Source organism: Giraffa tippelskirchi, chromosome 13 (genome assembly GCF_054371585.1).
Source record: "Giraffa tippelskirchi isolate mGirTip1 chromosome 13, T2T-mGirTip1v1.2.pri, whole genome shotgun sequence".
In the NCBI taxonomy this organism is placed as follows: domain Eukaryota; kingdom Metazoa; phylum Chordata; class Mammalia; order Artiodactyla; family Giraffidae; genus Giraffa; species Giraffa tippelskirchi.
Genome location: NC_137287.1, coordinates 77,640,976 through 77,665,393, shown reverse-complemented (window position 1 = coordinate 77,665,393; position 24,418 = coordinate 77,640,976). Strand labels below are relative to the sequence as shown.

The following is a 24,418-nucleotide window of genomic DNA, read 5'->3' as shown; positions in this document are numbered from 1 at the left end:
TTTGATGTGTTTTTATCATATATTCACTGGCCAAAGCAAGTCACATGGCCAACCCAAATGGGGTTAGGATGTAACCATGTTTGATCTCTAAGAAGATACTAACAACAGGTATACCTCTCTTACCATGGAGGGAGTAGATAATGACCAATAATATAATCTACCATACTAGTGATAACCAGTTAAAGATAAATGGAAAATACAAACCTTTTCACAGCAGTTTAAAAAAAAAAATCTGAAAATAAATTAACAAAGAATTACAATAGCTACATGAAAATCTTTTTTTTTTTTCTCTCCCTTGAAAGATGTAAAATAAAACCTTAATAACCAAGTTCCTTGGTGACCTAGTGCTTGGGATCTGGGGCTTTCATTGCTGTGGCCTGGGTTCAATTCCTGGTCAGGGAACTGAGATCCCAAAAGCCTCATGGCCCAAAACCAAACAAACAAAAACAACCAACAACTGATAAATGAAAACTAAAGCTACTAAATGGAAATATGGTATGATTTAAAAATTTATTACCCAATTTAATACATGTTAATGCAAACTACATCAGAATCTTAAGTTTCTGGTGTTCTTTAAATTGAAAAGGAATTATTTGTCTTTATGGACCAGCAGGGATCATCCATGAGAAGCTGGTAAATGATAAAGCAAGTTGCAGCAAAGTGTGCAATATATAGCACTACTTTTATAAAATAAAAACACTATGTATTTGTGTGTTGATATGGGCTTCCCTGGTGGCTCAGAGGGTAAAGCGTCTGCTTGCAATGCGGGAGACCTGGGTTCAATCCCTGGGTCGGGAAGATCCCCTGGAGAAGGAAATGGCAACCCACTCCAGTATTCTTGCCTGGAGAACCCCACGGATGGAGGAGCCTGGTAGGCTACAGTCCATGGGGTCGCAAAGAGTCAGACACGACTGAGCGACTTAAAGTAAAGTATAAATGTGTATGGGCTTCCCAGGTGGCGCTAGTGGTAAAGAACCCATCTGCCAATGTAAGAGACGTGGGTTAGAACCTTGAGTCGAGAAGATCCCCTGGAGGAGGGCAGGGCAACCCACTCCAGTATTCCTGCCTGGAGAATCCCATGGACAGAGGAGCCTGGTGGGCTACAGTCCATGGGGTCGCAAAGAGTTGGACATGACTGAGGGGACTTAGCAGCAGCATAAATGTGTATTTGTAGGAGCATGATGAAGAGGTTGAATACATAATTTGATTACCTCAGAAGGATGTTTGTAAAAGAAGGGGAATTATTATTTTTTTCTCTTTACATCTCTGTATTGTTTGACAATGAAGTTTAGTCCAATGACAAATAAGAAATCAGAGAATCGAGCTTCCCTGGTGGCTCAGTGGTAAAGAATCTGCCTGCCAATGCAGAAGATGCCAGTTCCATCCCTGGTCCAGGAAGATCCCACATGCCATGGAACAACTAAGCCTGTGGGCCACAACTATTTAGCCTGCTCTCTAGAGCCCCAGAACTTCGAATACTGAGCCCACATGCCACAGCTACTGAAGCCCCCATGCCTAGATCCTGTGCTCCACAACAAGAGAAGCCATTGCAATGAGAAGTCCCCACACCACAACCAGAGAGTAGCCCCTGCTTGCCGCAACTAGAGAAAAGCCCTCGCAGCAAAGAAGACCCAGCCCAGTCAAAAATAAAGAAATAAATCAGAGAATTGTAGAACTATTTTAACTCTTATCTAAGTATCCATTAAACAGTGGCATGCTTCAGGCTGACAGAGGTATACACACAAAACATTTTGCTTCCTGGGCTCAGGTATGAAGAGAACTAGGGGATCATCTTCTGCCATCAGCATCACCTGACTCTTCAAAACCAGCTTGTCACTCTTGAAAATACTCATTAAAAAATATTTCTTTTCTATAAGGCAACTGAAGATGGCAGCCAAAACAATCTGATGAGGCTCACTTATATATCAAGGTTGGAGCCACGTTTATTGCAGAGAACAAGAGTTCAACTTTTTTATGCCTAAGAACACTGACAAAACATGTAGCCCCCACCTCGGCTATCATAGCATTTATTTTTTAATTTAATTTTTATTTTATATTGGAGTATAGGTGATGCTAGTGGTAAAAAATCCTCCTGCCAATGCAGGGGACACAAGAGATGCAGGTTCAATCCCTGAGTCGGGAAGATCCCCTGGAGAAGAAAATAGCAACCCATTCCAGGATTCTTTTCTGGAGAATTCCATGGGCAGAGGAGCCTGGTGGGCCACAGCCCATGGGGACACAGAGTCGGACATGATTGAGCAACTGAGCACACACATAGTGGATTTATAATGTTGTGTTAGTTTCAGGTGTACAGCAAAGTGATTCGGTTACACACACATAGATATATTCATTCTTTTTTGGATTCTTTTTCCACATAGGTTATTATAGAATACTGAGTAGAGTTCCCTGTGCTATACAGAAGGTCCTTGGTAACTATTTATTTTATGTACAGTAATGTGTATGTGTGTATGTTAATCCCAAACTCCTAATTTATCATGGCATTTAAATCAGATTCACACAAACCCTTATTTTTATATGTATGCTACCCACGCCTAAGTTGCTTCAAGCATGTCCAACTCTTTGGGACCCCATGGACTGTAGCCTGCCAGGCTCCTCTATCCATGGGATTCTCCAGACAAGAATACTGGAGTGGGTTGCCATTTCCTCTTCCAGGGCATATTCCCAGGCCAGGGATCAAATTCATGTCTGTCTCCTGCATTGGTAGGCAGGTTGTTTACCACTAGCACCACCTAAGAAGCCCTTATTTTTATATGTGTAGATCTTATTATTAGAGTGCAATTCTCTGTGGCATATAATACTAAATAATATTAGAACATATTGACAGAAACTGTAATGATTTTATATAAAGTATCTCTTTTAATCACTGACTGACCAAACTTCACAATCTGGAGAAAGTTTCAGGGAATGATGCATTCTGAGGGCTGCCAAAAGTTTATTTGAGAGGATATTTCTCAACTATTTCAGAATTTTTTTCTCAAATTCTATAGTCAAGCATTAGACAGTCTTACCTGCTGATACCATACTTTTCACATCAAATCCTGGCTTTTTCCTCCCTCTAGTTTTGTTTTTTAATTTTTATTGGACTATAGTTGTTTTACAATGTTGTGTTAGTTTCTATTGTACACAGAAGTAAACCAGCTATATGTAAACATATATCCCCTCTCTTTTTTTGGATTTCATTCCCATTTAGGTCATTACAGAGCATTAAGCAGAGAGTTCCCTGGCTATACAGTAGGTTCTCATTAGTTATTTTCTACGGAGTAGTGTATACATGTCAATCTCAACCTCACAATTCATCTCACCCCCGCTTCCCCGCTTTGTGTCCAGACATTTTTTTCTCTACATGTATGTCTCTATTTCCGCTTTGCAAGCAGGTTCATCTGTACCTGCTAGATTCCACGTATATGCATTAATATATGATGTTTTTTTCTTTCTGACTTACTTACTGTCTGTGTGACAGACTCTAGGTCCATCCACGTCTCTGCAGTCTGGAGGTTCCTTGAAAAAATAAAAATTGAGCCCCCATATTACCCAGCAACCCCACTCCTGGACATGTACCCAAAGAAAACTATAATCCCTCCCCTTAGTTTGATGTGTCTTTTGACTGCCCTCGAGAGCACTGTCCTACACCATTTCTTTACGTCTGACTTGTGGTTAAAGATGGCATGGAAGGACAGAACTGTTTCTCAAGCCTTCATTCAGGGCTACAATCAAACCCATATCTTTGAAGCCCTGTCAAAATTCTTCTGAACAAATGAGCTTAAAAATTTTTGATTGGAATGTGCATGGATGATGCTCCAGGAATACTAGATTGACAGTGAAGAATTCAGCAGGAAAAATAAAAAATGAATTTTTCACTGGTGAGCATCTAAAACCCTGCCCAGCAGTCTATGAGAACTGCTCATGTCATTACCAAGGTAGCCAACCTCATGAAAAATGCTAGAGTACACGCCTTCCTTTGTGAATATTTGAATGTTCATGATAAAATTCTTGTGTTCTTTCCTGAAGTTTATTAGTTATCAAAAGGAAAGACATTTGGCTAAAGAATTCAGGGGTCCTTATTTTTAGAACATCAAGGAAATGACCCATTCAAACTTTCAAAACGAGTAACTTTCACTGGGGTTTGTCATATTTGGCAGATATATTTGGAACTTTGGAGGTGGAACCTGAAATTTTAAGCACTAAGCACCAATGTTAATGTGTGTTAAGTATACTTCAGGCAGTGATAACCAAAATCCAGCCCCAGAGAGAACTTATCATTGGTACAAAATAATCTCTTCTCTTTCTGACTTAATCCTTGAAAGTGACTTTGGTGGGGGTGGGGGGGAGGGGAGGGAGAAGGGGTAAAATAACATCTAGTCTGCCTGTAAGATAAATTCAGGTAATATTTTCCTGATAGTATGGCAGAAAACTCCATTTGGAAGTTTGGGAAGAAATTTTTCCTCACTCACATTTCATATTTGCCAAACAATTCCCAGGAGAAGATTTGGGGAATCAAATTTGCTTTTGTTGTAACTTTCAGAGCATAATTTGGAAAAGTCTGAAGAACTTATTTTACCCCAAATAAATCAGTTGTCCTTATACACCCCCATCTGATTTTCACTGACTGTATTTACAAAACTTTTCTCTTTAATTTTTCTATTTGTGTCTGAAAACAAAGCAGCATGATTGGCTTGATGTTAAAAATGGCCTGTATTGTGTTCTTGCTTCCAAAATCCAAAATCCCATCTAAACTCTTCCAAAGAAAGCTCAAGAGCAGGCTCCACAGGAACATAAAATCACAAAAATAAGATGAAAAATGTAGGACGAAGTTAAAAACTGTCTTTCTTCTAAAATACAATCATTTTTATTTAATTGTGACCTTTAATCAATTCTACCAGTTAAAATGGAGTCAAAGGAGACCATGATTCTGAACAAAGAGAGTGGGCTAAAAGGATTCTTGTCCCATTTTTTCGCTACCTCATGAAATGCATGCTTATCTGCAACAAGAAAGAGCTGATTGCAGTTCCCTTTAGGTTATGTGCCTTCTCAGATTATGGTGTCCTCCCCTAAAATTGACTTTCCCTAGATTTATTAGCTAAGTAAATAGTTCCTTGCCCTTCCAATCTCAGATCTAGCCAGTCCCTTGCTTTGAAGAGCGTGGGCCAGATGAAGGGGCCTCTCCTCCCTTCTCCACAACACTCTGTGGAGCTTCCACACACTGTGCACTCCATGCTTCCAAGGACTATATTGTATTTGATTTTATATGTGCAGCCCCTGGCTGAGTGCCAATTGCATGCTAGTCCCTCAAGAGACATTGGTTGCCCAATATTTATAGAGGAATACATGCAGATATATATGTTAGAGAGAGTAACTAGAGAACAGTCAGTGATTAACTAGGTAATGGGGATAGTGCACAGGTAGGAAAACCTTTACAGAAGAGGTGATAGCAAACAGGATTATACAACTGAATTGGCTGCGCCATGAAAGGGGATAAGATAAAGGAAGCATGAAGGCAGAGGAAAAGTCCTAGGAAAAGACTTAGTAGGAAGGGAGGGAGAAAGGAAGGAAAGAAAAAAAGGAAAGATGGAAGGAAGGATGGTTAGATGGATGGACGGAAGGATAGATGGATGGATGGATGAATGGAAGGATGGATGGATGGAAGGAAAAATGGAAAGATAGAATGAGGGGAAAAGGATATTAAGCAAAGAGGCAAAGAAGTATGAGGAGGTTTAAGGCAATGGGGAGAGGTGGGGACTATGGTAACCTGGAGGGTACATGCTTCATTAAAGAGGGAAGCCATTACCAAGTTTCTGTAGATTCTACTCATGCAGGAATCTGAAGTCTAATATTAAATCTTTTTTAGAGAGAAACTAGAAATCAGATAAGAAATCTCACAGTTTTTAGATATCGGTAAGTAAATTAAACTCTTAACACAGGCTAGAAACACATATCCTGAGGCTTAGTATGTCAACAACTTGTTTTGTGCCCATAACAAGAAGCACATAGACTGTGGAAAGTAATTGTCCTTCACTCCGGTCAGTGGCCAGGAGGTGGTACAAGAATTACATAAAAACACCTACGTTATCTCTGTGGCATTTCCTAGTGAACTGTGTGTCTTCATCATGGTTTCCTAGCGAACTGTGTGTCTTCTCCCAGTGAAGGTCCCCGTCACTGTGAGAGCCCTGCCGTGTTTGTGGGTAACTGAGGAATTCCACACTTCTGAGGGGAAAAGAAACAGTTGGGAAAACCACTTTGGATGGTTTTATTTCACGCTGTACATTAATCACCATAAGAGAAGGTAGAGGAGGAACATGAAAGGCCTGGAACAGAAATCTGAGGGAACGCCTACCTTCAGGGCACTTGAGGAGAAGAAAGGGAACAAGTTAGTGAGGAAAACAAGGAGGGTTTGCCAGGGGAGCCTTGGGAGGAAGGCCAACAAGGTCGTTTATCACAGGGAAGCCCAGGTTATATTGAGTACGCTTGTTTTTCTTTTTTAAAATGACATGAAAAGTCATTTTAATGACTATTAAATGATTTCTTCAGCCTCCTTTTGCATGCAGGTTCAGGAGTTAATGCTCCCTGACAAACAACGCAGTGTGAGAAAGAGATGTGAGGCCACTTCACATCTGCTTTGCCTTAACCTTTCTCCACAGGAAAAACAGTCCTGACGACTTGGACCAGTTTTTAAACTTGGAATTGTCTTACATGGGACCGAAAAGCCCTCACACACGATGAGATTAATCTCATGGCGTTGAAACCTTTGGAAACCTGGCATGTGATTCTCTTCTCAGATTGGAAATGCACCTAAGAAAGGGCTACAGTGAGCAAACAAATATGAGGAATGTGCAACCACGTTAGCGATCCAAGACACACAGATGAAAGCAGCGATGATAACCTTCGGAGTTTGGAATCATGCTGGTTCCGAGGGCGGGCCGCTTTGTTGTTCTCTCGGCTCCGAAACATGGCCGGAGCTCAGCACTATTGGGACAGATTCAAAAAAAATAATCTGGCAATGCATTTCCAGAGCCACAAAGTATTCTGACTGTGTAGTTTTGGGAACTGAATTTGAAATCTGTATAAATAGAGAAAAACTACAGGTATACATGTTTTTGTGGCATTTTTATTTACACGATATTCAGTGAGCCTAGGATAGCTATCAGTTAGTTGAGATTTTCTGAGGCCGGTGTCCCTAGAAGCAGAGCCTGAGATGGGGACTGTTGTGCCGGGGACTTAGTGAGAGTTTGCAGGTAAAACCTGTGTGAGAGTGAGGGGCCCAGGATGAGGCTGAGGGAGAAGCCAGGTGAACATGCCAATTTGACTTGAAGTCCAGCCTCAGTGTGAGCCCATGGGAAGCCCTGGAGTGTGAACAGTCCCACAGGTCTTCTGACCTTGTACAAGGGGCTGACCCCTTAGCACAGTGTGGGTTATTAGCCATGTGTAATGACTAGGGGAGGATGTAGTCTTCTCTGCCTTTCCAGCTGAGGCAGCTCCCATCAGGTCTGGAGGAGGGTTCAGCTTGTGGCACTGGGAGGTCGGATGGCCTGGACTGGGAATAGGGGTCTGGACACTGGTAAGCACCTCCCTCCTATCCAGGGTGGAGACTACGATTGATTTGGAGAATCTAGCTCAGCTCATCAAGTCTAGTATTCATTGAGGGCAGATCTCCTGGAACCCTCTCAGGTTCTATCAGCCTAATTCCAGTCTGTTTTCTTCTGGGAACAACATACCCTTTTATCTGCAAAGGATTCTTCCACTGGGAGCTGCTAAACTTTTAGTTTCTCCAAAACCCCGATTCCCTTCTCCCCACCCCAACTTCTACCACTATTCCAGCCATAGGTGAAGAGCTGAAGAAATTGGTAAAAATAAGGAAGGAGACTTTGGTAGGCAGGAGACAGAAGTGTGGCTCTCACAGATTCAAAAGTTGGGGATGGTGCCTATTTTTCTTCTTAATGCCAACCCGGTGTATCACCATAACAGAACGCATGAGTCAGAAGCTTGTCCGGTCTCCTTGGGGAGTATCTGTCTTGTTCTGGTTCGGCCTTTGGAGTGTTTGCCTGTTAATCCAAAAGTCTGTTCTTCCATGGAACCCTCTGGGTGTGGACAGTTTGGCTGGTCTTTGGTATATGGTCTCCTCAGCTGTTAGCTCCACTGCCAACCTTTTTATCTTCCCCAGAATTTTTAAGAGAAATTGGGAGGATTCTCGAAGCTAGCAGGATTGGCCAGTTTTCTGCCACGTTAATTCAGAAGAGTTTCTGAATGGAAAAAAAAGTATTTGCACATTTGAGAACTTTTTTGAGAAGGCCTTCAAATTGATGTCTTTTTTGCTAAAGACTTCCTGTTTAAACCAGATATCCTTATTTCTACATATGCTTGAGAAGTAAGTGATAAATATGCAAATTTTAAAAGAATAAGAAAAACACCAATACAGTATACTAGCACATATATATGGTATTTAGTCAATCGGTAAAGATAACCCTGTATACGAGACATCAAAAGAGACACAGATAAATAGAACAGTATTGTGGATTCTATGGGAGAGGGTGAGGGCAGGATGATATGGGAGAATGGCATGGAAGCATGTAAATTATCATATGTGAAATGAATCGCCAGTCCAGGTTCAATGCATGATACAGGGTACTTGGGGCTGGTGCACCGGGATGACCTGGAGGGATGGGGTGGAGAGGGAGGTGGAAGGGGGGTTCTGGAAGGGAAAAACAGGTACACCCATGGTGGATTCATGTCAACGTATGGCAAAACAAACACAATATTGTAAAGTTAAAAAATAGAAAATAAACTAATAAAAAATAAATAAAAGAATAAATGAAAAGCACTGAGGCTTTTCCACCTGAAGTCTTAAAAATATTCAAGAGACAAGGGGATCTAATGGAGGAATAGGAGCCAGAGACTGAGAAGGAGAAAAATTCAGGAAGAACTGAAGCGGTCAAGGGCTGAAGTTTTTAGTTCAAATCTCTGTTCTACTCCTGCACATCTGCAGCTTTGGACAAGGTTATCTTTCTAAGCCTCAGTTTCTTCAACTGTATAATGGGAATGGCATTTCTTTCCTCTCTGGGCCAGCATGGTGAGGGCAGGGGATGTTTACCCTGCAGGCTCTAGAGTCAGAATACCTGGCTTCAGTTTTGGCTTCACCACGCCCCAGTTGTATGACCTTAGGCCCAGTAACCTTTCTCAGTTTCCTGTCCTCAAAAAATGAGCATAATCAGAGTATTTATCTTCTAGGGCATGATTGGAGGATTAAATGAGTTAAAAGCATTGACATGCTTAAGAATACTTGGCACATAGCAAGCCTTAAAATAACAATGGCTGGTTTAACAGGATATTAAAGACAGAGAGAGAGAAAGATGATATAGGTATATACACACACATACATATATCTTGATATCTACAAATATATGTATACATATATGAATCACTTGCTGTACAACAGAAATTAACACAACATTGGAAATCAACTATATTTAAATAAATTTTTTAAAAAACTGGGTAAAATTTGTTAGCTGTTATTATGATTTTTAAATTACCTAATGTATATAAAGAAAATAGGTGTTCAATCAACATTGTAACAAGGATTTAATCTGTATGTGATTCATAGTAGCAAGGGGTATACTCTGTATGGAACACTAGCTAAGTGTTCCTGATTTGATGTCAACATCATTAAGAACAGATGACTCACACATCACATGACAAGGTAACTGAGGCCTTCTGTGCTAAATGTTGACAGGTAGATAAGCTCATATTATTAATATGGTATATCTTCTTTCTTCATTTCTTTTTCCAAGAATATAAGATATCTTCTTTTCTTAGCATGATGGATCACACTGACAAAACTGAAAACTAACCAGTCACTGAGAAAGAGGCTTTAATAAAATTAGTCATCCACTCTAAGAGTGACAAGGAAAGAAATAGAGAGAGAGAGAGACAGGGAGACAGAGCAACCATGACAGTGAATGAACAAGATATGAAAATAAAATGGTTTCATAAAGATAGCAACATGAAACTCAGAAACTGAAGTCTACATGGTATCTACATCTGATTGTATAAACTAGTCAACACTGAATTCAGGCTACCTTGGGTGAAAGGGTATTAGAAGAGCATCTTATTTCCAGGCAAGTGAACATCTACATTTTCTTTTTGGTAACTTCAAGATTTAAAGGCCTTGCAATCCATTTACAGTGATCACGAAGACACATCGAAATTTTGTGTTGAAATGTGTGTTCAAGGTAAAGATAAGACAGGTGTTGCTGCTCTAAAAAATGGTTTACTAAAGGAACTGAATTTATGAAGAAATAAGGTTGGAGCTTTCCAGGTGGCGCGAGTGGTAAAGAATCCGCCTGCCTGACAAAGTAGGAGATATCAGAGACGCAAGTTCAATTCCTGGGTTGGGAAGACCCCTGGAGGAGGGCATGGCAACCCACTCCAGTATTCTTGCCTGGGAGATTCCATGGACAGAGAAGCCTGGCAGGATACAGTCCAAGGGGTTGCAAAGAGTGCTCAGACATGACTGAGCATGCACAGGGGGTTGGGGGAAAGGCAGGGGTGGGGGTGGGGGGGAGTTGGAGCAGGCAACTCAAAACTATGCTTTGTAGCCAGAGCAGCATAAAGACAAAAGATGGTTCCTGGAACAATGATCTCAAGAAGCCAGTTAGGCAACTCTCAGGGAGTATTGAAAATGCCACAGGCGACAGAGTGGTATCACTGGCAACATTTATAACCAAACAGAGCTGGCAGGGCAGGCAGGGGAGGCTGAGGGCTGCTGTGAAGGTGGGCACCCCAGGCCCTGCTACTGCCGCAAGGTAAGAACCACACAGGCTTGGTCTTACTTCTAGGGGAGGGTCTCTTAGAGGCCCATAATGGCTATTTTCTCAAAGATACAGTTTGTAGGTTCCTAGTACAATTAGTGTAGTAATTAGGCTATTTAATCTTTTCTGCTGAAGGTTTTCATTCTACTGCTGCGGTAACATTGCCACTTGCCCAGGAAGAGATCATGAACCCGTGCAATCCTGGGTCCTGCTAACCTCACTGCCGATAAACTGCACGGGAGTTAACTTGCACTGTAGGTCATCTGATGTGATCAAGATGGCGTCAAAAAACTGTACACCCATGATGGACTCATGTCAATGTATGGCAAAACAAATAAAAAATAAAATAATAAAACTGAAAAAAAAAAAAAACCTGGATACTTTTTTAGGAAAATTGCAAAGCAACTTGCTAAGAAACAGATTGCTTTCGACTGTTGGAAAGAGAACTATGGTATGAACTAAAGTGCTGGGCATCTTGGAGGAAAACTGAGAAATAAGCAGTGAGTGAGGTAGTTGGAAGCAAAATCATAATATTAAGGTTAATGCTTAGACAACATCTAGTATACTCGGCCCTCCATATTTGTGGGTTTCTCTTACACAGAATCAACCAACTATGGGACAAAAATATCCAGAAAAAGAAATTCCAGGGACTTCCCTGGCAGTCCAGTGGTTAAGACTCTGAGCTTCTACTTCTGGGAACGTGGGTTTGACTTCTGGTCAGGGAACTAAGATCCCGCATGCTTCAAGGAGGGGGCGGGGGAGTTTCTTGAGCTAAATTGAAAAAATGAAAATACAACATATCAACTTAAAAGAATATGAAAAAAGACAAGAAAAAATGTTCCAGAACATTCTAAAAAGCAAAACTTGAATTTACTGCGTTACGTACTGACAGCATTTACATCCAGAGATAACTTAAAATGTACAGGAGGATGTGTGTGGGTTACAGGCAAATACTGCGTCATTTTACGTAAGGGACTTGCACATCCACGGATATTCGTTTCCATGGGTGTTCTGAAACCAATCCTCCAGGGATGATGAGGGATGAGTGTACAAAGGGGTCTTTTGGGGCATCTTTGGGAGCCCTAAATTCCATCATTTTCATTTTCCCAATTTTCTTCTCTCCTGGGCAGCCTGGGGATAGGGAGGACAAGAAATGAGTAAGTAACAAATGAAACAGGAAGGACTGTTGAAGAGAGAAATGAAGATCAGCTCCCTGCCGCTTCCTCCCTGGGATTCAGGCATCAAGGGAGGGGCCTCAGAGGAGCCAGGTCATCATCCCAGACAGCTCCAGTTACAATCCGAGGGGCCTGAGGACCAAAGGGGCTTGGGAGACTTTGGACTTAACATCCGTGAGTTTCTGCTCCTTTTTACCCTCAGTCTGTTTCCAGCTGTTTCCAACTTCAAAAGGATTAACGGATTGTGGTTGACTTTAAGAGCTGGAGAGTAGGAGGGTATTTATGGCTGATCCCAAGGCTTAGGAGCCAGAGAAGGAAGGAAACCTTGATCCCAAGAAACAGGTGGGTGCAGTAGAAATCAAAGCCATGGGACAAACCCAAGAATTCTTGGAAAAAAGAAAAGAATTAGTTGACCTCAGGCAAAGAAACAGCCCAGGGGACTGCTGTCTGGAGGTTGGCGTGACCTCACTCCCCTCTCCCAGGCAGCTCCCTCCCTACAAACTTCCCACTGTGTCCTGGAAGTGAGAGGACCCTGTTTGCATTGTCCAGGAAGTGTAGGGGTGACCCAGGAGCCCCTAGAGTCTTTGCTCTGTGAAAAGAGACTCTGGAATCCCATGTTAGAACTGGTAGGCATTTTTCCAAAGGAACTTTTAGGGTGTGTGCTTGTGCTTAGTCACTCAGTCATGTCTGACTCTTCTGCGACCCCATGAACTGCAGCCCACCAGGCTCTTCTGTCCGTGGGATTATCCAGGCAAGAATACTGGAGTGGGTTGCCATTTCCTACCCCAGAGGATCTTCCTAACCAACCCAGAGACTGAAGCTGCATCTCCTGTGTCTCCTGCATTGCAGGCAGATTCTATCCACTGAGCCGTATAAACACAAATGATGTACCAGTAGAAGCATGCTGGGTACCACTTTTTAGCTCAGTACAATAAGTGATGAGGCTGACAGGAAAGATAAAGGATGTAACAGGAAAGACTGAAACTCAAGTTTATCGGAGGTGATTCTTGAGCCACTGGGGATGATGTTTGGCAACACAGCCAGGGTGGTGCTCTGGAAACTCAGGAAATTTGCGTCTCGAAGCTTGGGGATGGGAGGCAGGAGCCAGCCAAGGTCTGAAACGGGTGACAGGCATTCAGGTCTGGGGAGCCAGCAGAAGGGCGAGGTTTCAGTCCGCATCTCCCCAGATTCATCTCCTCCAATCACAGAGCACTGGACTTATCTGGCATCCTAGTTAACAGGGCAGCCTCCTGGGCTCCTCCCCAGACCTACTAACCCAGGACTCCTGGTGGCGACACCCAGGAATCTGCATGTTTTTAAAATAAACTTTTTATTTTGTATTGGGGTATAGCCGATTAACAATGTTGTGATAATTTCCGGTGAACAGCAAAGGGACTCAGCCATACATATACATGTATCCATTCGCCCCCAAACTCCCCTCCCATCTAGGCTGCCACGTAACATTGAACAGAGTTCCCTGTGCTATACAGCAGGTCCTTGTTGGTTATCTGTTTTAAATATAGCAGTGTGTACATGGCCATCCCAAACTGCCTAACCATCCCTTACCACCATTCTCTCCCAGTCCCCTACTCCACTACTGACCCCCCACCCCACCCCACCCTGGTAATCCTAAGTTCATTCTCTAAGTCTGAAATTCTCTGTTTTGTAAGTTCATTTGTATCATTTCTTTTCAGAGCAGGAATCTGCCTCTTTAACAACCATTCCAAATCTCTCACATTCTACATATTAATAATGGAGAAGCACTGGTTTAGGTTTTGTTATATAGAAATGTGGGTGCCTGGAGGATAAATGAGAAGAGCAATCCAATTCTTCCCCTGATCTCTGAAGACTGAACATCCACAAACTGGCCACGCACAGTGTTATCACTGAATAGATCTCATTACAACTACAATGTCTGTAACACAAATAATTGCTATTGTGTTGCTTGGTAATTAGGCATAAACTGAATATGTTTACCTTAAAGGATTGCAATTCACATTGTTTTAAAGCCAGTATTTCTGCCGTCAGCAGGGGAGAGAGAGGCAGGAGCTGGGAGAGTGCTGTATGGACACAGCTGGAGAATGTCAACTCTTACTGGCATAGGATCCAGATTGGGTGTGTTAGTTCCTGTAGCTGAGATGCCAGTGAGAGGAGGGATCATTTCTTTCTTTCCTGGGTGGGAGGTGGAGCCAGCCTCAAATCTCGGCTTTCCTGTCCCCACGTGTGTGTCCTCTGAAGCCCGAGCTCCCTGGTCTCTTACCAGAAGCCCAGCACACTGACTGCTGGACTTCCCAGGGCTGGCTCCTTCCTTCCCGGGGCTACCTGAGCTGGGAAGGAGAGTGGGGTCAGCCATCGTGAGCAGTACAGCATGAAGACAGATGTGGGAAGATTCACATCCCAGGACAGAAGAGCCACACGCTCTCAGGTCCTGTCTAGACCTCTTGCTGTGGAGAAATGACACTCTGGTGATTACAGTTACTTATCTGAGAACACAGGACTCATTCACGGGAGCTCTGCGCCTTGATCTTGGGTTTCCTAACTTGTTGCCCCTTCTCTTCCACCTGTGCCTGAGCTGGTTTGGCTCTAGTTGGTCGAAGGAGAGCATTTGACTCATGAGACTTGTATACCAGGCACAGCTGGGCCTGTGAATGGCCTCCTGTTCTCTTCCTTATCCCCCAGTCAACAGATGGCTCCTATTAGGCATCACACCATTTTGTTAGCATATTCGAATTACGAGCCACTTAGAATCAGTGCTGGTGGCAGGATCTTAAACCCTCAGGAAAGCAACATGTCGGATCTCTTACTCCCCGTTGACTGATTACTGAACATCATTGTTTGGATTCCCATTTATTATTTTCTAGCAAATGTTCTTACTCAGTGTGGCCAAGGGCATCAAAAATAAATTCCAACATTGTTTGTGCTAATTTTGAGAAGCTGAGGTCATGCAGCTTGGAAATAGAGACGTCCCAGAGACAGACGTGGCGACACTCAGCCTGGACGCAGTCCTTGTGCTGAGCTGATGGACAGAGCTGGGGACTTCCTGGGAGATGAGACTCAGTCCCTGCTCAGAAGGACCGTTCCCAGGGAAATGGTTGCACAGGAGGGTCCTCAAGTCTACCAGAACCTTTCCACTTAAGAATAGCCATGCCCCATAACAGTCTAAAGTTTGGGGAAAAAATAATCAACGCCCTTCTTGTTTCTCCACTCAGTTACCAAGTAGCATTGGAAACCAAGCAAAACTTGTGTTTAAAAAAGACACATCTGTTCTTCTCCATAAGTGACCTGCACTCCAGCCTAAGTGGATGTGAAGATGTCTGGCTGGCAGGTGAAACAAGTCCTTTACAAGAGTTTATCCTCAGCCTGAAAAAGCTCCCAGAGGCATCATACGAGGGTGCTTACCTTCCTGCAAGTGATGCTCTATTGCTCTACAGGTGAAAAAAAGGACTATCAAGCACCCGTGGTTTCTAGCCAAGGATGAGCAATTTGGCAAGTTTACCAGGGTAGGCTGCTAGATAATTCTTCTGCAAATTGTCCTGGAATGGTGAGAGCTTTGACTTCGAAGGTTTTGTCCAAAAAATCCCCAAGGGTCCTGCATCACCGTGAATTCCCCATTTTCCTTTTTGGAGCAGACAAATGATTCTGTCAAGAATAGATCTCATGTTGCAAGAAGGAGAGAATGACTTTTTTTTTAACTAGAAATGCAGTCATCACTTCACTCCTCTGCAAGAATGAAGGGGAGAAAGGTGTGATGGCATATAACCAACGATAATAGCTTTAGCTATGTGAACCTCTTTATAGATCTTGGAATTTTTGAAGCTGAGGTTGTCTGTGCCAAGATACACTTGGGCAATACAACCTGAGAAAACAAAGTTTTAAATAAAGCACTCTGACATCTTTGTCTAATGACACATGCAATTTTGTAATAGACCAAGCTTACGTCTTTCCTTCCAGCTTGGGAAAGGCAGCATCAGCCGAGTCTGGCCCCAAATCAGAAGGAAAGTTGGGCCTGGCTTCACCCCTGGATTCTCTGCAGCAGCTGATCTAAGAGGCAGACAGAGAATTTAGACATCACCCCCTTAAGTTGAGATTTTTGGGGAATCTGTTACCGTTCTCTTGGTTTCTAAATATAAACATGTGTGAAGATTTGGACTGAGAATGGGCAACACTGTTAAGTCATTCTGGACCCCAAAGAAAGTGGGGTGGGCACTCCTTTATCTGGAGAAGTTATCTGGGAAACCCCAAGTCATCTTTCTGTATGCTGACTACAGTAAGAGCTCCCATTTTCGCTATGAGAGCCAAACTTTAAAGCTAATATGATTTTCTACCAGCTTCAACATTCTAATTAAATACCTGGCTTTACTTTTTTGGAAGAAAGAAAGCAGAACATTTATTTCAGTCATAGAAATAACCATATATTTGGCTGGTATTAAAGGCTGTTGGTCTCCCAAGCTCCATTTGAAATTCACAACATGGGAATTTACAGAATTTTCATAAAAGCAATTGCAGTTATAGTGTCTACATGAACTCCCAGGGTGTACTTCTATTAACAAAAGATGTTTTGCTTTACTCACACCTGCTCGATTCTCCATGGGGGCTCAAGTGATACACATTCCAATTGAGCAGCGTCAATAAAATCAAGTAAAAATTAAGTTCCAGGGGATGGAATGGAGATACACAACATTACTGCACAAAGTCCATTTGAAAAGGAGCTGAGTTATTGGAACTGGCTTTTTAAGCAGAAAATAGTCACAGAAAAATAGATTTATCAACCGTAAATCACACAGTTTTGACCTGGAATTCTCTATCTGCCCACTTTAACACATCTCCCTTCTGTTTCTGTGTGTGTGTGTGTGTGTGTAAGGAAGGGAAGATGGATGGAGATATTAAGAGAAAAGAGCTAGCAAAATAGAAATTTCCTTTTTCTCTTTGCATGTTACTGGAAAGAATTACAGAGCTGTCACACAGTCTGCCTAAATGAATGTTTATACTCATTAGATTATGGTCTTAAGAAAAGAAAACTTACATTTCCTTACTCAAAGTCTATGAAATCCCACTTCCCTTAAGAGGCCTTCTCTCTATCGGGAAACAAAGTAAGAACTTAATTCCCCTTGTTGCCAACACATCCATTTTTATACTCAATATTAATATGCCTAAAGTTTGGTTGTTGTGCTGGGACTCACAAAATATCCAAAGGTATGACACTGATAGTCCTCCCTCACACACACAAACTCACATGGAGCATACTGAATTCTAAGTGAAAGGCAAGGGCCCTTGCCTTCAAAGAGCTTACTCCTTCCCAGGAACAGGAGTATGGTACATGCATGAGTGATGGGAACAGTTTATTTGTGAGAGAAAAAAGTTCTTTGTTTTTTACCAGCTGCTTTAGAAGGAAGGAAGGTTGTTAGGGGTCTGCTTAGGGTGAGGTGCTAGGTGTGGGGATGCCAGCTGTGAGAGAACCTGCAGCTCTGCATGGGGAAGGGAGGTATCAGAGGGGAGGATGGTGGGAAGATGTCAGAAGTAGGAAAGGCCAGCCCAGAGCTGTGAAGAGCAGGGAAGGAGAGAGAGGCGAGGCTGCCTGGGGCTGAAGAGAAGCTCTGCAAGGGGACCAGAGATGTACCACAGGGACTTTTATTAATTTTTTTTAAGTTGAAGTACAGTTGATTTATAATGTAGTGTTAGCTTCTGGTGTACAGCAAAATGTTTCAGTTATATATATATATATATATATGTTACTATATACGATATATTATATGATATATTATTACATATGAAAGTGAAAGTCGCTCAGTCATGTCCAACTCTTTGCAACCCTATGGACTATACAGTCCATGGAATTCTCCAGGCCAGAATACTGGAGAGGGTAGCCATTCCCTTCTCCAGGGAATCTTCCCAACCCAGGTATTTAACCTGGGTCTCCCGCATTGCAAGTGGATTCTTTACCAGCTGAGACACCAGGGAAGCCCAAGAATACTGGAGTGGGTAGCCTATCCCTTCTCCAGTGGATCTTCCTGACTCAGGAATCGAACTGGGGTCTCCTGCATTGCAGGCAGATTCTTTACCAGCTGAGCTACCAGGGAAGCCCATTATTATATATAACATATATTATATAATATATAATAATAGAATATATTATATGTAATGATATATGTAATAACATGCATATTATATAGTTATACATATATATATATCCATTCTTTTTCAGATTCTTTTCCCTTATAGATTATTACAAAATATTGAGTATAGTTCTCTGTGCTATAGAATAGGTCCTTGTTGATTATCTACTGATATTTTATACATAGTTGTGTATATGTTAATCCCAATCTCCTAATTTATACCTCCCTCCACTTTTACCCTTTGGTAACCATAAGCTTGTTTTCTATGTCTCTGGGTGTATTTCTGTTTTGCAAATAAGTTAACTTGTATCATTTCTTTTTCTTTTTAGATTGCACGTGTAAGTGATATCACATATTTGTCTCTGCCTGGCTTACTTCATGTAGTACGATAATCTCCATCTATGTTGCTGCAATGGCATTATTTCATTCTTTTTTTTTCATGGCTGAGACATATAAACTGAAAGTGAGAGGATAGAAAAGGGCATTCCATGCAAATGGAAATTAGAAGGAAGCTGGAGTAGCAATAGTCATATCAGCCAAAATAGAATTTAAAGACTGTTACAGGTGACAAAGCAGAATACTATATAATGATCAAGAGATTAATCCAAGAAGAAGCTGTAACAATTGTATGTGTGTGTATATATATATATATACCCAACATAGGAGCACCTCAGTGTTAGGCAAATGTTATTGATTTTTCATTCATTCATTCAAACATCTTTCCTAAGCACTGCAGTGCTCCAGGCTCTGTATCATGCAGTGGACACAAGGCAGACACCAGACTCAAGAACATTCAGTGAAGGCTCTCACTAATCACCAGGGCCTCATAAAGGGCATTGGCTCCAGGGGAAGACAGGGAAGGACTCTGAGATGTAGCCAGGGCCAGCACAGGATGGAGGCACAGAGTGGGGGCACAGGAGGTGCCAGCAAGCATGGCCACGTCTGCCCTCCTCACATTTCAGAGGGGTGTCTGCAAAGGATAAAACCAACGTGGCGGCTCTGACCTATCATAACTGACTTGGTAACCAAGCACTGAATGCATCTGCATGTAGGAAGACCATGCACATCTGTCAGGAATGTAGAGGGAGGGGAAAGTTTGCTTTGGACGGGCTCGGTGACTTCTCAACGTGTTGAGGTGATTTTACTTAATTAGCGTGTTCTTTCACCTTGGTCTGGAACAGTTTTGCAAGTTTAATCCTCCAGAGCAGCTGTTCTCAATGGAGGTGTCCCCAATAAATTGGTGTGTTGGAACGAGTTGGAAGGAGTGCGGTAACTTCTCACTAAAATCACCAAAAGTGGGGCGAATGAAGCCACCGTAATTTTTAAAATAAATATGGTAAAAACTTGGATACTTAAAAATAGCACCCCCTCCAGAAATAAATCTCCATTTTCTTCACTGCTATGACATATGGTAGTTTATTTTTTTATTTTTTGGGCACACCTAACCCAATGGGTGTTCCTAGCTTGGTAGCTATCATTCCATTCCTTTTTGTCCCCCTCAAGAAGGAAATACAAGAGAATGAGAGAGAAATTACTGTAGGCATTATTTTCCTTAAGGTTAATTCTAGGCTTGGTGGAAACAGTGCTGAGGCTGATTGATAATGTTTGCCTTGGAAAGGGGTGTGGCAGTGTGTCACCAGGTATTTGCCATTTCGAGTTAGATCATTTCTACGAGTTCTGTGGTGTTGCAGCTCTTTAATTTGCTTTGTGTTCTAGTCACCTATGTTGTAGTCATCTAGAGGACTGTATCTTACACAGTTTTGATTCACTCTTCTCACTGAGCCCAGCCAGGTCCTGCACCAAAGAGGCTTAATAGGTGTTGCCAGAATTCAACAGACTTTATACACCATTTAGCTGAATGCATCTAATCTGGGTTCTCTCTTAGAATTATGGAACAATTATACAAAGGCAATGCCCGTGGCAACTCGTATGCATATAACACTCAATACAGAGGAGGTACACAAAATATTTTTTCTCAGTAATTGTCCTAATAGAAGAGAATACATTTTGATCAATAGTAAAGCTGTATTCAGCCAGAAACTTGAGGGAATACAATGTTATTGATTTTTTTTCAGAGCCAGTGCTTTTAGGAACCCATCAAGCACACATGGCCACTTTTCTGACTTGGTGAACACAGTTTGCAGGACAAAATGGAAGCTGTGTGACCATCTCATAGTCCTCATACTAAAGATTATCTGGATGAGACAAACTGGGTTAAAACTGTACGAACTCAAGAGGCCATCAAAAATTTAAATAGATAAACAAACACCAACCATCCTGGGCTCTCAGAGAATTTTGTTGATAGTGACCTCTTTATGAAAAGACTGGGTAAAAGAAAATAATTCAATAATTGATCGTTTTGTTAAGCCAGGGACAGATAATTCTAGGTTTTTCCACATCTAGCAACCCAAACATGAGTAAGAAGTTAGAACCCTGAACTATAGAATATCTGATATACCATTTACTCTTTCTTGGCTTGCAGGTACCAAGCCTGGATTAACTGACTTAAAAACCTCACTTCCTGGTATTCATGGTTCCTTAAAGCTTCATTATTAAAGCATTTGGAAACACCTAGTAATCACCTTGAATAAGGCAGTTCCACTTGTTCTGTAAACTGACCTTCAGCTTGAAGAATTATATAAAGCAAACAAATAAAAATAATTACTACTGCAAGATGTTTGAAGGAAATTCTTCTTTCGAGAGGTGACCTACTCAGAGCATGGAATTTGGAGCCTAATTACCTGGGTTCAAATTCAACTCCAACATTTACAAGCTGTGACCTTGGACAAGTCTTCAGCCTCTGCGCTTCCCTTTCCTCACCTTTAAAAAAGGACAATCTCAGAAAATATTGCACCTTCTGGTGTGTGGATGGAATGCCTGGAAAGTCATTACAAGGCATGGCTGGAGCACCATGCTACCTGATGTGAAGTCATCAAAATAATTTAAGTTGTCTTTTTCTAATCAACCAATCAAAAGTTCTCTCTGAATATTGGATTGAATGCTGTACATGCAAAGCTCTACCATGTGTTACTGTTCTTTAATTATAGATGAATGACATCATCGCTAATTATTAGAGAAATGTAAATCCAAACTACAATAAGGTACTACCTCAGATAAATCAGAATGGCCATCATCAGAACATTTACAAATAACAAATGCTGGAGAGGATGTGGAGAAAAGGGAACATTTCTAAAACTGTTGGTGGGAATGTAAATTAGTGCAGCCCCTATGGAAAACAGTATGGAGGCTCCTAAAAAAAAAAACTAAAAATAGAGCTACCATATAATCCAGCAATTCCACTTCTGGGCATATATCTGGACAAAACTATAATTCAAAAAGATACATGCACCTCTATGTTCATAGCAGCACTAGTCACAATAGCCAAGACATGGAAGCAATCGAAATGTCCACTGACAGATGAATGGATAAAGAAGAGGTGCTGTGCTGTGCTTATATACATATATATATACACGTATACACACACACACAATGGAATAGTACACATCCATAAAAACAATGAAGTAATGCCACTTGCAGCAACATGGATGGCCCTATAGATGTTCATACTGATTGAAGTCAGACAAATACAAATATCTTATGATATCACTTCTACGTGGAACCTAAAATATGACACAAATAAACTTATCTATGAAACAGAAACAGAGAACAAACTTGTGGTTGCCAAGTGGGGAAGAGTCAATGAGGGATAGATTGGGAGTTTGGGATTAGCAGAGACAAACTCTTATATATAAGATGGATAAACAACAAGGTCCTACTGTATAGCATATGGAGCTATAATATGTATATAATATATTCAATATCCTGTGATGATAAGCCATAATGGAAAATATGAAAAAAATGTATATATACATACGTGTGTGTGTGTGTGTGTGTGTGTGTGTATATCTGAATCACTTTGCTGTACAGCAGAAATTAACACATTATAAATAAACTGTACTTCATTATAGATGAGTGAGGTCTGGTTCTCACTACATCCATACCTGCCAAGTCAATATTCTTATACATGTGGCTTTCCAGCTACATGATCCATATTTATGTTTTCACTGATAACCAAATTCTAAAGTCTGAATGTCAGCCAGTTCCTTAAAAAGTGACTCCAAACTGCTTTCATACAAAGGTGATGTGGGTCCATCCCAGAGGCAGAGTGGACCTAGAGGGCAGGTACTTCAGCCTGAGAACTGGTAGCACGGAGAGGCAGGAGCCCAGATCAGAGCAGCCATGAAGCACTGTGACAAAGGGGCAGCTGAGGAAGGCAGCCAGAGGTCAGGCTGGCAGCAACGTACCAGACCACAGGTGAGAGCAGCAGGAAACAGGTCTAGGGCGGTACTGAGCTGTAGCATGTGCTAACTACTTTACCTGTAAAAGATGATGGAGTCCTTGCAACAATCCCAAGGGTAAGTGATGTCACTCTCCTCACTTTGTGGATGAGGAAACTGAGGTTCATAAAAGTGAAGCATCTTGCACAAGGTCACTTCCCTTCTGGCAATCGGCAGATCTGGAACTAAATCTAAGTCTGTTTGACACAAAAGCCCAGGCTTTTGACCACTCTGCTGAGGTTCTAACAAGAATGGATTACACCTGCTGATGTATTAATTACATCCAGTGAACGTAAGTTTTAGGCACTGGTCTCAAGGTTTATATTTCAATACAAACGTAATTTGTATTTTTGATTTATAAAACATAAATGTAAACTATATTTAATATATTTTATATTTATATTTTGGTTTTGAAGGTTTTGTTTGTTAGCTGCACCAGTTCTTAGCTGTGGCATGCAGGATCTTTAGTTACAGCATTTGGGATCTAGTTCCCTGACCAGGGATCAAACTTGAGGCCCCTGCATTGGAAGCATGGGGTCTTAGCCACTGAACAACCAAGGAAGTCCCTTATTTATGTTTTTTATTTTCAACCGTGAAACAAAAGCTTGAGTTCCAAATTATTTTTTTATTGTTTTCATTTAAGTATAGTTGATTTACAATGTTGTGTTAATTTCTGCTGCATAGCAAAGTGACTCAGTTATACATATATATATTCTTTTTATATTCTTTTCCATTATGGTTTATCACAGGATATTGAACACAGTACCCTGTGCTATACAATAGGACTTTGTTGTTTATCCATCCTATATATAATAACCTGCATCTACTAATTTCAAACTCTCAATCCTTCCCTCCCCCAACCCCCTCCTCCTTGGCAAGCACGAGTCTTCTCTATGTCTGAGTCAGTTTCTGTTTTGGATCCCAAATTAAAGGACAGGAAGAAGAAGGAGGAAGAGGGCTGGGTGACTGAGTGTGGGTGAGGTGTCTAAGACCAGGTGTGCTGCCTGGGGTTGGTTACACTTTTAGGATGACCAGAGTAACTGATCTGAAAAGGTCAGGAGGCTAGGACCAACTTCTTCCAGAGCCAGTGAGGAGGACCTGCTCAGGCTGCCTGGGTCCCCTGCCAGGTCTATTTCCAGAGTCAGCACATACTTGACCAACGTTCTTATCAACTAACCCTGTGGCCTAGAGCACCCCGTGTACCCCACCACCCCAAACTGCAGACAGATGCATGCTCCACACTCTTCCTCCTGCTCTCCACCTTCTATCCTCCCTTGGAACCTTCCCCATCCTCCACCCCTTCATCATCTGGCCCATGTGATGCCGCTGAGAATAAAAATGGTAAACACATTATATCTGCTATCCACACACACTACACATCTTAACTCATTCGATTCTATTTCCTGAGGTTGCTAGAGTTTTTTCTAAATAATCCTCTCTTTGCTCTCACCCCAAAGTACATTCTTAAGTTCCTTACATTTTTTCTTACTTCTGATAATGTTTTCGACAACACGGCGTGTCACCAGAAGGTGTCCTTTCTGTCAACAGACATGCAGTGTTGGGCTCCCTCCTGGATTCAGGGTCACCCCCACTTTCCCCCTCCCCCCACCCCACCCTCCCACGCACCTCCAAGAGCCCTGTTCTGGGGCATCTGACGTTCTTGTTCTTTCCAAGGCCTTCAGGAGCTTGCCTGTGAATTTACCTCTCTTTCCTCCTACGATCTTTCTTTCCTCGCAATCACATATTTGCAGAATTGTGACTGTCCTTCAGAATTGGCTCTAAACGTTGCTTCTCCTATTTTTTTTATCTTTAAGGTGTAAGGTTATCAGCCCTGAAACCTGAAGCCGGCCACAAATGGCCTCATCTCCCTCCTCCCTGGCTCAGGCGATGGGTTTGCATGTAAATTGGGAAGGACCACAAATGGCAACAGCTGCACCCGCAGGCTATCACTCCCTTCACACTGAAGAGAGTCT

General features: G+C 41.9%; 1 protein-coding gene and 1 long non-coding RNA gene across 6 annotated transcripts; one reads left to right on the top strand and one right to left on the bottom strand.

The window, feature by feature from the left end:
- The first annotated feature begins 274 nt into the window (after positions 1 to 274).
- LOC145531427 (uncharacterized) lies at positions 275 to 5,645 on the top strand. The gene is made up of 2 exons (XR_014072439.1): positions 275 to 1,056; positions 2,674 to 5,645. It is a non-coding gene; the product is annotated as an uncharacterized LOC145531427 (long non-coding RNA).
- Positions 5,646 to 7,103: 1,458 nt separating this feature from the next.
- Positions 7,104 to 24,206, bottom strand: LOC145531420 (uncharacterized). 5 transcript variants are annotated; one of them, XM_081553869.1, is made up of 4 exons: positions 24,072 to 24,206; positions 22,486 to 22,642; positions 15,933 to 16,036; positions 7,104 to 8,255 (listed from the first exon to the last, which is right to left on the bottom strand). In XM_081553869.1, exons 1-4 carry the CDS (start codon positions 24,094 to 24,096, stop codon positions 8,239 to 8,241), a joined length of 303 nt encoding a protein of 100 aa, XP_081409995.1. In that variant the 5' UTR covers positions 24,097 to 24,206; the 3' UTR covers positions 7,104 to 8,238. The 5 variants fall into 5 exon arrangements, 1 of the variants encoding a protein (XP_081409995.1); XR_014072431.1 differs by lacking the exons at positions 15,933 to 16,036; positions 22,486 to 22,642 and adding an exon at positions 23,923 to 23,983; XR_014072429.1 differs by lacking the exon at positions 15,933 to 16,036 and having other exon boundaries at positions 22,486 to 22,630; positions 24,148 to 24,206.
- Positions 24,207 to 24,418: the final 212 nt, after the last annotated feature.

Coding starts and splice junctions, on each gene's coding strand:
- LOC145531420 (XM_081553869.1), bottom strand. CDS start 24,096: ATGCCCCAGAACAGGGCTCTTGGAG. Junction 22,643..24,071: donor CCAGAACAGGGCTCTTGGAG/GTGCGTGGGAGG, acceptor TGTGTCAAACAG/ACTTAGATTTAGTTCCAGAT. Junction 16,037..22,485: donor GACTCCATCATCTTTTACAG/GTAAAGTAGTTA, acceptor TCTGCCTCTTAG/ATCAGCTGCTGCAGAGAATC.